At 37.8% G+C, this 13,137-nt stretch overlaps 1 protein-coding gene across 5 annotated transcripts in view; it reads right to left on the bottom strand.

Moving 5' to 3' along the window:
• Nucleotides 1-12,684, bottom strand: part of LOC122800009 (SH2 domain-containing protein 4A-like) — a 484,425-nt gene extending 471,741 nt beyond the window's left edge. For 2 of the 5 annotated variants that reach the window (XM_044069467.1, XM_044069471.1), the window contains exons 1-2: nucleotides 12,159-12,302; nucleotides 9,709-10,037 (exon numbers count right to left, since the gene is read on the bottom strand). In XM_044069467.1, the coding sequence (XP_043925402.1) occupies nucleotides 9,709-9,886 (178 nt within the window). In that variant the 5' untranslated portion in view covers nucleotides 9,887-10,037; nucleotides 12,159-12,302. Of the gene's footprint in view, nucleotides 1-9,708; nucleotides 10,038-11,002; nucleotides 11,158-12,158 lie in introns of those variants that run through there. The other 3 variants (XM_044069469.1, XM_044069468.1, XM_044069470.1) reach the window with 3 other exon arrangements.
• Nucleotides 12,685-13,137: the final 453 nt, after the last annotated feature.

Genomic DNA, 13,137 nt, shown 5'->3' with positions numbered 1-13,137 from the left:
GTTAAAAAGTCAGGCAGAGATTCATACAGGTTTATACAGGATTTAAGAGCAATAAATCAGGTTTCATCCCTTCCTACCCTGTAGTGCCAAATCCAGCAACCATACTGAATTCCATACCAGCACAGGCAATTTACATGTCTGCAGTACATTTATGCTCAGCTTTCTTTTCTATCCTTATTCAGCCAGATAGTCAGTATGCACTTGCCTTCACATATAGGGGAATTCAATATATGTGGCTACAACTGCCACAAGGATTTGTTGAAAGTCCCTCAAGCTTTTCAATAATTTTAAAGCAGGATTTTGGGAAGAAATATGGTTTCCATGCAAATCTGTTTTGGTACAAATATGTTTACTTATAGCTTCAGATAAACTAACACATTGGCAGCAGAATACTATACATTTACTGACTGAATTAGTAAAAAAAGGGACACAAAATATCAAAGGAAAAACTTCATTTATGGTCACCTAAAATAAAATATTTAGGAGACTTAATTTCACATGGAAAGAGGCATCTTCTTCCCTCATGTGTTGAAGCTATCATAAAGGCATACCACCCTGTTACTCAGAAGCAGCTATGAGTTTTTTCTAGGTTTGACAGGATACTATAGGCAATATATACCAGATTATGCAGGAATTGCTAGACCATTGATATGCTCATACAAGACACACCAGAACTGTTGCCCTGGTAAGAAAAAGAAGAAAATACTTGTACTTTGTTAAAACAGGCCCTTGTCTCAGCCCCAGCCTTAGGACACCCAGATTATAAGAAACCTTTTTTTTTGTTCTGCTATGAAAAGGGGAAGTATGCAGCAGGGGTGCTAGTTCAAAAACACAGTGATGTATTTAGACCTATTGCATATTACAATTCACTGTTAGACCCAGTGGCTAGAGGATTACCAGGCCGTCTGCAGGCAGTAGCAGCTGCACTAATGGTAGAACCATCTGTAGCATTGGTCCTAGGACACAAACTTACAGTTGCAGTTCCCCATGCATTATCTGCTCTGTTGCTAAAGTCTAAAACACAGCATCTCTCAGCTGCTAGGTTGACAAAATAAGATTTGCTGCTCATTTCAAACCCTTCAATCACCATTGAGCAATGCCAGGTATTGAACCCAGCATCCTTATTGCCCATGACAGGAAGTGATGAATCACATGACTGTATAATTGTGACTAACCACGTGCTTTCTCCTAGACTCGATTTCAGTGATACTCCAATGGACAATGCAAAAATGGAACATGGATGAATCACGTGGAAGAGAAAGAAATGGAAATCTTACTGCAGGCATAGCTGTATATACCTAAATACAGTACTGAGTCAGGAAAGACTAAAAGGGGTTACTTCTGCACAAGTTACTGAATTGACTGTATTAGTCATAGCTTGTAAAATAGCTAAAGATAAAACTGTGAACATTTATATTGATAGCAATTATGGTTTCAGGGTAGCCCATGACTTCGGGTAATCATGGAGACAGAGAGGATTTTTAACATCAACAGGAAATTAGATAAAAAATGAAAAATTTGTAAAAGACTTACTAGGTGCTTTGTTACCAAAGGCCTTAGTTGTAATTAAAATGCAAGCAGACATAAAAGGAGACATTGTCACTGTGAAAGGTAACAAGTTAGCAGATTATTCAGCCAAGCAAGCTACTGGTTAGGATGTCACTGAAAATGTTCTTTTTATTGTACAGGAAACCCTAACACAATTTGACAATCCTTGTACTTTTAATGATTTAATTGCTTTGCAGAATGAAGCTTCAGAGGCAGAGAAAAAGAAGTGGCTCAGTGTGGGCTGTAAAAAGCAAGACAATTTATTGTGGTGGTGCATCCTGATGACAAGACAGTAGCACCTTTAGCTGTACTACCCTGGTTGGTAAGGGCCTACTACTTACTGCATCATATTGGCAAGCATTGGGTTTGCCCCTCTTTCTCAGTCTCTAGTTGGCCATTATGATAATAATTGTGAGATCTCTTTATTGAATAATATTGCACATCCTATAAAAAATACACCTTCTGCTCTGCCCGCACCTTTGGGGCCCTTTTTAAATGTACAGATTGCTTTTATCCAAATGAAGAAATGTGTTATGTTTTCATATATTTTGGTTATTGTCTGTTTTTTTTTCTGCATGGGTGGAACCCATCCCTGTGCTAAGTTTGATGCTAAAACAGTAGAGAACAAAAAGCTAAAATAATGTATTCCTAGGTTTGGTGTACCTCATACCATTAATTCATATAGAGGTACCCATTTTACAGCTGAAATTGTTAAGAAATTGAGTTATGTGTTTAAAATTGTTTTACAGTTACATTGCTCCTATGATCCACAGTCGTCTAGTCTTGTTAAAAGGTCTAACCAGACTCTTAAAATCAGAATTAGCAAAACTGGTAGTGAAACAGGACTGAAATGACAAGATGCTTTGCTTCTGTCTTTGATGAGTATACAAGGAACTATAAATACTACTTGTAAACTAAGCTCGCATGAAATTCTTATGGGTCATCCTATAGGAATGCCACCTTCCCCATCAGTTAGAAACTGTGAACTGGTATTTATGATGAAGCTTTACTGAACTGTTGTTCAAAACTTGTTGCTATCTTACAGATTTTCCATAAACCTACCAAGGAGGCTATACTACCAGCAACAGTTCCTTGTCATGATTTACAACAAAGTGATTGGGTCTACAGAAAAGTATTCCAACTCAAATCTTCTTTGGAGCCACAGTAGAGGGGACCTCATCTCATCCTCCTAACCACCTATACTGCAGTAAAGTGTGCCAGAATACCAAATGATGTCCACTCTTTGTATTCAAGAAAACATGCTTGATGTCTACCAAGTTGTCAATGGGAAATGGTGCCACACCACCTTCTGGTGACATCACTGAGTCTCTTCTTTCTACTGCTCCCAAGTGACATGAGGGAAAACCTGTTTCTTTAAATGCTGCATCAATATGCCACTGACGTAAATGTTTCCATCTGCAGGGTATGTGGATTTGATTCCTGTGACACCAGAGAAATAATGCCAGTCCAGCTATCTGGACTTTTGTAAATAGTTATATGTCACTTGAAAATATTAAAATGATTTATATTGAAATGTGACCCTGCCAGCACAGCCATCTGGAATTTTGTAAATAATCATACGTCATTTGTGAATAGTAATTTGATTTATATACTTGTCCTACAAATGTAAGATACCTGTATGTTATGTACTGAACTTCAATAATGTAACCACAGTGTACCCTACTGGAAAAGAACAGAAATGTATATAAACTATACACCTGTGCAAATGTATGTTTTAATAGTAGAATCTGGAACACACAGAGTTAACTTGCAAAACATCAAGAAAATAAGTTGAAATTAAAAGTGCTTTATGATGTGCTATAAAAAGTAGTTTCAGTGCAGCAAGCAGACACTGTGTCTAGAGCTAGAAGTTTTTTTCTATTGTATTGGAGAGAAGCAATTGCTAGGTCTAAAATGTAAAAGTATTTAATTGTTTTACAACTTCCAGTTCTGAGTAAACATCTGAGAGATGTGTATTTTTTTACAGAGAAATGTTAAAATTTGTTAAGTTTCTGTTAGCCTGGGAACTGAAGGCAAGTGATCAAGAGTGATGTCATCCAGGCTAACCCAGCAGTAATTATAATTTCCTTATGGTCTGAATAGAGAATGTAATTGGCAAAGCCTTATTTAGAACTGTGACTTTAAATATTTAATGTGTACATTTTTTTTAATTAGTTGATTGTCTAATTGAATTAATTGTTTTATGCTGTATATATTGTGATTTTTTAGAAGCTTTACTGTTTTACTCTGTAAAGGCTGTGGCCGAGGCGCTAGAGAAATAGAATTGAGTTGAATAAATTTTCAAGAAACGGAAAGTAGAGCTGGGACTCACTGTTTGTTCTTGTTGTTGCTGAATAGTTTTTTCTTTCGTTGTTTTTTTTAACCCAGCAGTAATGTTTTGACATAAATTTGGGAACTCTCTCAGAGACTGGGCATCTTCTATCTTGTCTTGGATCTAGAAGCATCCATTCAGCACTTCTGCCTGTATGTTGCTCTGTAAGTAAGATTTAGGAATAGTATCTATTTTAGAGATAGATAGAAATATAGTAAGATTAGTTTAGATGTTTTCTGTATTTATTTGAGACTGTTCTGCAATGTTGTTTTAAAATATTTCCTGTGATTTTGATTGAACTCTGTAGTCACTGTGTTGTTTGAGTATTGTCTTGTTCTTTTATTATTTATTATTAAATATATTTAAAGCTTTTAATTGTGGCTGGTTTGTTTAGAGATATTTAAGCTCTTAGTGTACTTGCATATGTATTTGGTGACACTGTACATGTCACTCCTAAATAGCCTTAGTCTTGGTCACACTTACCATTTGGATAATAGAAACATTACACAGTAGGGTTGGACACCCTTTGGTAAGGGCCTTATAGTAGCTGATACGTAAGGGTGGCTGGTGGCAACTGGTACTACCTTATAGTTTAGGAAGAAGGGGGCATAGCTAGTAAACCTGTACCAGTCTTTCCCAGGTGTGTGTGTGTGTGTGTGTGTGTGTGTGTGTGTGTGTGTGTGTGTGTGTGTGTGTGTGTGTGTTTGTATGTGTGTGTTTGTATATCAATCAAATCTCAAAGTGTGTGTCAGCTACTTGGGCAGGGACATGAAGCACTGGTTGGACAGAGAGGGTGCTGAAGGTCTTAGCTTGGCCACTTGGCTGAGATCTTAACCCTAGAGCTGTGCCAGTGAGGAGTCTTGCTGGGGATCTGGAGAAAGAGGGTGAAACTAGCCCCATACTGACTGTGATCTCTGTGTGCTCTTAAGGGAAATTGTACTTTACTATGTGTATGTACTTGTCATCCTCCCAATGTGTGCATCCCTCACTGGTGCTAGTGGTGAGGAATGAGGCTCCTTGATTACTGGGCCAGTGCAGGGGTGTCACAATCCTCATGATGGCAAGGGAAGCATGCCAGTGCTACCTGTCCATGTGCAACAGACTAATTTAGAAATGCAAACTGCTGCAGAAAATCAAACTTGACAATGTTATAGACTGGCTTAAAAAAATATATTATCAATTGACTGCATCAATGCAAGGTGATAACTTGTTATGCCACTGAAGAAACTGTCCAAGTAGGTTACAGAAATTGCAATAACACTCACAATCAGACTTTATTGGTAGAGCTTGGATTGAAGATGTATGACTGGGGAAAGGGCATGGGAATATTGGGCTACCATTATTACATCTGTGGAGACCCTGCCTAAGCCTAGCCCTGGTTACCCAGAAACTTGTGGGACAGATGACTCCAGCTATTTTTCATACTTTCTCTACACCTATGGGAAGATTGTGCAATAAGAGGGCCATACACCCTGCTGAGCAAAGAGTAGCTTACTTTTCTCCAGAGTATGACATATTGCAAACTATGCATGAAGTGAATCAGTTGGATCTTATATTAGCTGAAATGGCTAATAAGGCATCAAAAGACATTTGCATGGCAAATAGAGAAATGAGTGAAGTTTGAGTCACTGCCTTACAAAACCAAATAACTCTTGAATATGTACTGGCCTCAATGGGCAGAGGTTGCCATCTGATCAGAAAACGGTGCTGCACTTTTGTTTTAGACTGCCATGAAGAACAAGAAAAGGTGGCTCTTTTTATGGAACAACTGGCTGTGATGACCGTGCCCTGGCCCGGCAATCAAGGAACCTCAATCCTCACCACAAACACCAGGGAGGTCATCTCCTAAAAGAGAGGAAAGGATAACTAATACACACAGTAAAGTACAATTTCCCTTAAGTGCACACAGAGATCACAGTCAGTCTGGGGCTGGTTGCTCCCTTGCTCATCAGGTCCCGAATAAGACTCCCCACTGGCACAGCTATAGGGTCCAGATCTCAGCCTAGCTGGGCAAGCTAAAACCTCCAGTGCCCTCTCTGTCCAACCAGTGCTTCATGTCCCTGCCAAGTAGCTGACACACCACACACACACTTTGAGATAAGTATTTATACAACTTCACAGACACTCCTGGGAAAGGCTGACACAGATTCTCCAGCTGTTCCCCTTTACCCAGACCATATGGTAGTAATCCCTGCCACCACCCAGCTAATAATATCAGCTACTAAAAGGCCCTTAAAAGGGTGTCCAATTATTACTGTGCAATATTATTATCCAATGGTAATGTGACTATCCAGTCTAGGCTTACTGGAAGGGCTTAAATAGTAAACTCTATAAATATATAATGTACTCTAAAGCATACTTTAACTCTACATAAACCAGCCACATGTAGAAGGTTTTAAAAATATTTAATAATAGATAATTAAAACACAAGACAAAATGACTACACCACAGAGATATCTAAGAGTTCAGAGACCACACAGAAACTTAAAATAATACAGTAGGACGGGTATGATTTCAAAGAAAAATACCTAATTAGTCTTTACTAGCTTTAATTATTCCTACAAGAAATCACAGTGCTAGAAACTTACATGTGAGCTTAGGCAAACTGCTGAGTTAGATATCTAAGATCAAAATTCCCCCCAGTCTCTTGTGAGAAATAGTATTTAAACATTACTAACAAACATGTCTCTAAGGCCCTCCCAAATTACATCATTTTTGACACTTAGGTTTTCCCAGGCAAACAAATTGCATTATTTAGCAATCCAACACCTGCTCAGAAACGTACAAAAATATAAGTCATTACACATGTATATTCCAACAGAAACCAGAACAATAAAGCACATTCCACATCTAAATTCTGATCATAAACTTTAGCCTTAAAACAATGGGCATGAAACCTTCATCCAGACGCACTGGAGCAGAATTCTAACATGAAAGGGTCCAACATGCTTCATTGTGCCAGTAGAGTGCAATGTTGTCACATATTTTGCAGTTCCACATTTCACAATATTCTTTTACAATCAAGAAAACATGCCTGGTTTTTACATTTATTTACAAATGCCAGAATTATATATCAAATTCTATTTGACTAGGCTGGCGGCCTTCGCCCATCTCTCCCCAATCATCACACTGGCTATTAATGTGATTAACGTGAGTCTGGTTGGACCTTGTTTGGGTGGTTGGGTAATAAATTTGGAAATATTGGTACCAGTATACTGCAAAGTATAATTACCTTTGTTATGATCATATGTTTTATAGCTGTTGTGTATTCTGTTATTAAAAATATTTTGATATGTAGTTTTATGAGAAAAGCTACATGTGCAATGGTTGTCATACCTGAATAAAAACATCCCAGAGATTACATGTTAGACAATGACATGATTCAAAATAATCGGGGACTGTGATGCTTTATAGCATCAATGGGGGGAACTGTAATGGATATATTACTTTAATGCTTATTTTAATATACTTTTAGTTTAAAACTACTGCAACAGTTTTATATTTTCCTTTCTCATAGTTTGACTTTTGTTAGAGTTCATTAGAGGTTAGCAAGCATGTGGTAAATGTTTCTTCTAATCATGCAACCTTGAAAGACATTTATGTATCCTGTATTTTGTGTAACATGTACTTGTATGGAATACAGCTTGAGATAAGCTTGTTGAAAGTGGACACATAAACCATGTTAAGATAATAGCATGAAAAATGTTGCAAGCTATCCTCCCATCTGGATCTGTTTACTCATTTTACATTGAAAATGTGTGTATGGCTTTTATCACAGTTAAGAAAGCTCTGATCTTTGTATGAACCATTTTTTTGTTGTTGTTTTATTTAAAATATATAAAAAGGTTTATATCTGTGCATATGGTTGAATCTATTTTGAGATATTCCACATCATAATACTATTCTAATAAATAATGTGCTTTCATACAGAATCTTTGATAGTCAGTGGATTGAATTAAATAGCTGCATGACATTATGTGTTAACAAATATTCCTTTTCATACCAGACTACAGAGCCTAAAGAGTGTATTGTCAATGCTGTAGTTTGCTGGTGTCTGTCTTTATGAAAGATACAACGATGCAATTTTTGGCATTGAATTTTTGACCATGACTCTGGCACCAGTTATTACTCTGAGTCAAGCTTTCTTGGAGAATATTTGTATCCTCAGGAGATTCAATGACTACACCCAATTTGCAACAGTGTGCAACCTGGTCAGCTAGAGAAATAGATGCCGAACAGTAGCAGCAGCTGAGCACTGAGCCCTGAAGTGCCCCCACCAGTAACTGGCCTTTTTGTGTAGGTAGGCTTCCCTTTTCTAACTTATTGGGTCCTGTCTGTAAACCAGCTGTCTATCAAGTGGGCGATGAAAGGTTTACACCTAGTTTACTGAGCATTTCTACAATGCCTCGATGGGGTATTGTGTCGCATGCCTTGACCATGTTGAGGTAGACAGTATGCATTATTTTGCTCTTTTCAATTGCTTTGTTGATCTTCTTGAAGTCCACCGGGTTCAGAAGGCAAGTCCTGCCCTAGACAAACGCCAAACTGATTAGGGTCCAATGTATGTTGGTTACATACCTCTCAACCTCTTAGTAGAAGAAATCTGGACAAAGCCTGACATGATGGGGGGACAAAGGCCCACAAAAATAGGAACAGATTTTAAATATTGCTCCTATAGACTTAGAAAGTTGCTAGAATAACAGGGTTTGTGGTGACATACATCTTATGAAGGATTTGAAGTCTGAAACTCAAATGTATGTAATCTTTCTGTGACTTCAGTCCTCAGATTATCCCAATGTTTTGCCAGAAAAACAGAAATTTTATGAGAAACAGACCAAAAATAAGAGGCAAAAATATGGACATTGTGGAAAATTCTGGACAGTTGAGGGTTATGGTAGGTTATCTATGTCATCATTTAAGATATCAGTGGTTATTCTGTCACTATAGGTATGCATATCTGGCTAGTCAGGCTTATGGCTCAGTGATTCCATGGGTATGTGGATGGCCCATCCTTGTGCATTGGGATATGTTGTCCGTGTGTGTGTGTGCATGCGTGTGTGTGTGTGTGTGTGTGTGTGTGTGTGTGTGTGTGTGTGTGTGTGTGTGTGTGTGTCTGCATGTGTCTTTGTTTGTGTGCAAAAGGAGCTGCAATGGGTTGACCGTATGCTTCAGACAGCAGCAAGCTGAAATGCATTACTCTGGTCATTATTTATGTATTTGTTCATTCTTTTGATCATAACTACACATCTGAAATGTACACAGTCTATAAACTGGCTGTAGTCAGTGAGCATGTATGAGTGTGTAAGTGTGTATATGAATGTGTGTGGAGAGGATTGAAATAAATAACTGTTACCGATTGCTATTTTATTAGAACATTCACTTCTTTATGTAGGGCCTCATTTCACCTAAAACTAACCCTAAGTTGAACATTTGAAGTTTATATAGACAATAAACTGTCTTGTAACTCTGGGCACTGCAACTATGAATGAAAGTGACTGATCCCAGCCGTTGTTTGATGACAAATAAATAGTCATGGACCTACTGTAATATAGACGCACTGAATTCCAGTTAGCCATACTAATTCTGTTGCTTCCTGCAGCTATCTTTTCTTTGAAGTGACCACTGCCACTGCCACTGGTCTAGATCTGTAGTCATGTTCACAGACCCTGTCTTTATTGACATTTCACTTTTGAAAACAGTGTAGACTCTATAGAAACGTTATCCTGTGTATAAGCCAAAATTATCTAGCAAATACTTGACTTCCAGGATATAACATAAGATACAAGTAATTTAATTTCTCCATTAAAATAGTTCATCAAAGTAATTACCTCCATGAGTTTTATGTGCAAAATCCTTTTCCTGTTTTTCTAATACAGCTTCTCTTTCCTTCCACCTTCGCACTTGCTCCTCTCGCATCTTGAAGAATAAAATTTGCTTCTGATCCTCTCCAAGAGCTTCCAGGAGATCTGGGTCTATATACATATCTCTTAGAATCTGTTGTAGCATTGTCTTTCAAGCAAGTACAAGTGGCAGCACAAATACCTTACACAATGCAAGGATCCGCCTTTAAAAATTGTGGGCCAGCTGCAATTTCATACCCCTCTTAATTCCTCCCAGTCTTGTATAATTTCTTGTAAAATGCTGTTCAAAAAGCCTCCTGCAAAAATAACGGAAGAGATATCTGTAATTAATATGATTTATTTTCACTGTTCAAAAATCCTTCTGTTAAAAAATGAAGGTAAAGCAAGTATCTCTACATTAAGAAGTGAACTGCACACTAATTGCTGACAGCTGTAGGTTATGTAATGCAAGACATCCCATATTGAAACATGCAATACTTCAGTTAAATGAGTACACATACTACCGTAGGTGTATGTTAAAATGTCATATATATATATATATATATATATATATATATATATATATATATATATATATATAAAATGCAGCTTTAGAACGCTAGCTGAGAGATCAAAGCTCTAATCATAGTTTCCAGCTGTCCCTTGATTTTGCAGAATGACCTCAGCATTGCTTTACATTTTTGCCCTGTTTGCAGTAACGCTTGATTTCCTCGTAAATCATTGGGGTTTACATTCAGTAGGAAAGGCTTTACAGTTTCGTATGCCTTGGTCTTGATGAATTTTGATGCAAAACCTGTGTACTGGAGTAATATTTTTTTTAATATCCCTGATTCTTAACGTTTGTCCGCCAATTATTTTTGACGTTGTCAGTAATTCTTGAACATAGAAGTTAAGTGCCAGGACTAAGTACAGCGCTGTACCACTGGTCAAATTAACGGAGGCAATATCCAGCTAAAATAAATCAACCCGTTAAACCACATAGCATCTAATGCTATGACATTTTGTGTTCTACGTGGCTGCGTCTCCAGTTGATGTCAAATAACAACAATATTAATATCGGAAGTCAACTTCAGATTTAATGCGCCCTAAAAATGAAACTTTCGGACGATTTTAATTGCAGATTTGAAGCGGCAGTTATATATACAAAAAATGTTTTGTTTAACAAAACCATCAGAGTTATTTACTGAACAATGAACATTTTTTATGTATGTTTTATGATAACTAAAAGTGACTTAATGACAAGAGAAACAGTGTTACTTACAACATCGTGTATATATGTTTGCTCCCAGGGAGGTTTGACAAAAAAAAAAGAACCAGCAACTAAGGGCCGGGCCCCAAAGCTTTAGAAACAGCAAGCTCTTCCTAATCGAGTGTGTGTGCTGACGTCAGAGAAATTGTTCGCAATGGCGTCACTACAAACTGTGATGCACGAGACACGAGACTGGATTGCCAAACTGGACATGCTTACCTCAAAAGATTCCTATAAAAAATATTACTTATATGAATAAAAATACTCCTGCTGTCAGACAGTTTCGCATAAAGCGCTAAGACTGACGAGCATTACAGTAAACCATTTATGTCACAGTGGGCTGTATAATGTAATGCTAACTCCTTTTTTCCAGCCAGCAAATGTGTAGTTGATAAAAGTCAGCAAAGCTTTGCTGGTTTGACGGTTAGGGGGATTAGACAGGCGGAGACCAACATTTACCTGCCCCTTTCCAAATTCGACTACTCAGCGGCCAGTGGGACCTGCAGATTTAGGTAAAGTAACCCCATTAACTGCACAAAAACAACAGCTGCAGTCATTCAGGATAGGACTCGATTGATACTTTGAAGAAAGTACGATTTCCTTTGATGCTGTGACAGCCAAGAAGCAGAAGTCCGTGTGAGGTCTGCCGGCTGTGTGTTTCTGAACATTCCTCATCAATGATTTCAGAATCAGAGCCACAGACTAACAGCTTGTCATTGGAGACCATCGGATCTCTTCATGATGGGCTCTGCCAAGCTCATTAAGACATGCATGCAGCTGCTGAAAGAATGTGCTAAGTGCACTGTCCACTGCCAAATTACGTTACGGAAACATTTTCAGAAAGGAAAAATATATAGTAGACATCACTTCATGGCTCCATCCATTTCTGGTTTAACACTGATATTTTTTTCGGTTTCCACTATGTTTTTGTATCAAGAAAAATTCTGACTGAATGCGCTTAGTCTGTGCTAATAGTAGTATATTAAGCATTCTACTGAATGTACCTTTGTTACCCCCCCCCCCCGACACACACACACACACACAGACACACACACACACACACACCACAGATCGTGATAATTAATGAAACAAGAAACCAAAAATGCAGACACTGTGAAATACATTGCCCATTAGTGCACTGCAAAACATTAAAAAAAGAATGCCCTACCTCATATCCGAGAAAGTTTAAATTTTCAGATGGATAACTACAAGTTGTACATCAACATCAGCAGTTGTAGAGTAGCAAAAACAAAGTCTGGTAGTAGGCTTTCTTACCGGTGCACCAGACCACACTGTGTCCCAAATAGTAAATAGTCGGAAATGTTTACCTTTACCGTTTTGAGATCTGCTTTCATAGCAATTACCAGACGAGTTAATTTCCTCATAGCAATGATTGCTTGTTGGCGTATGAAGTGCCCTGACTAGTTTCATGTGCAACTCGGTCTGGCCAGCATGCCTGTCAAATGCTATGATTTTAGGCATAGTGCTATGATTTTGGCCCTCGGATTTATCCATGCTCCTCCTAGATTTACCGATTTCCTCATAAAGACAGACCCGGTTATGGGGACACACGTTAATAAGTAAATAAAGTAAACCAGTACAAATATTTGGTATTTCTTACTATATGAGTTTGTATTTCTTATTATACTGAGTCTTAATTAGGAAAGACTGCTATTGTGAAAAATACGAAAGACGTCCGCCTGATAATCTCTTATGATCTGTAAGGATTAATGCTATGAATTTTATAGTGTGTATTATCTCTCTCTCTCTCTCTCTCTCTCTCACACACACACACACATATACTGTAAGTCTCTGGTTATTCTTATTAATGTAGCAATTCTTATCACCACAGAACCCCTAGATAACAACCTGCTTGCACCTTCATTAATACAAAGAACCATGGAGATGAGAATGGCATAGGAGCAACTTTTATTAGTGTAACCAGAAGAAAAAATCAGGCTCTTCACATCATCCCACTTACTTAGCTGACAAGTTAACAACACATTTGTATTAAATGAATTAACGAAAAAGACTACACAGACAATGCATACATAAATAAGGAAAATAGCAAATCCTGCATTATTCTGATGAGGTTCTACTCTGATATAAAAACAACAGTTAGCCCATAGTATGTAATGAATAAGACG

This window comes from Protopterus annectens, chromosome 4.part0 (genome assembly GCF_019279795.1).
Source record: "Protopterus annectens isolate FY-2018-M chromosome 4.part0, PAN1.0, whole genome shotgun sequence".
Lineage (NCBI taxonomy): Eukaryota > Metazoa > Chordata > Ceratodontiformes > Protopteridae > Protopterus > Protopterus annectens.
Note: the sequence above shows the minus strand (reverse complement) of the source record. Positions and strands in the feature narration are given on the sequence as shown.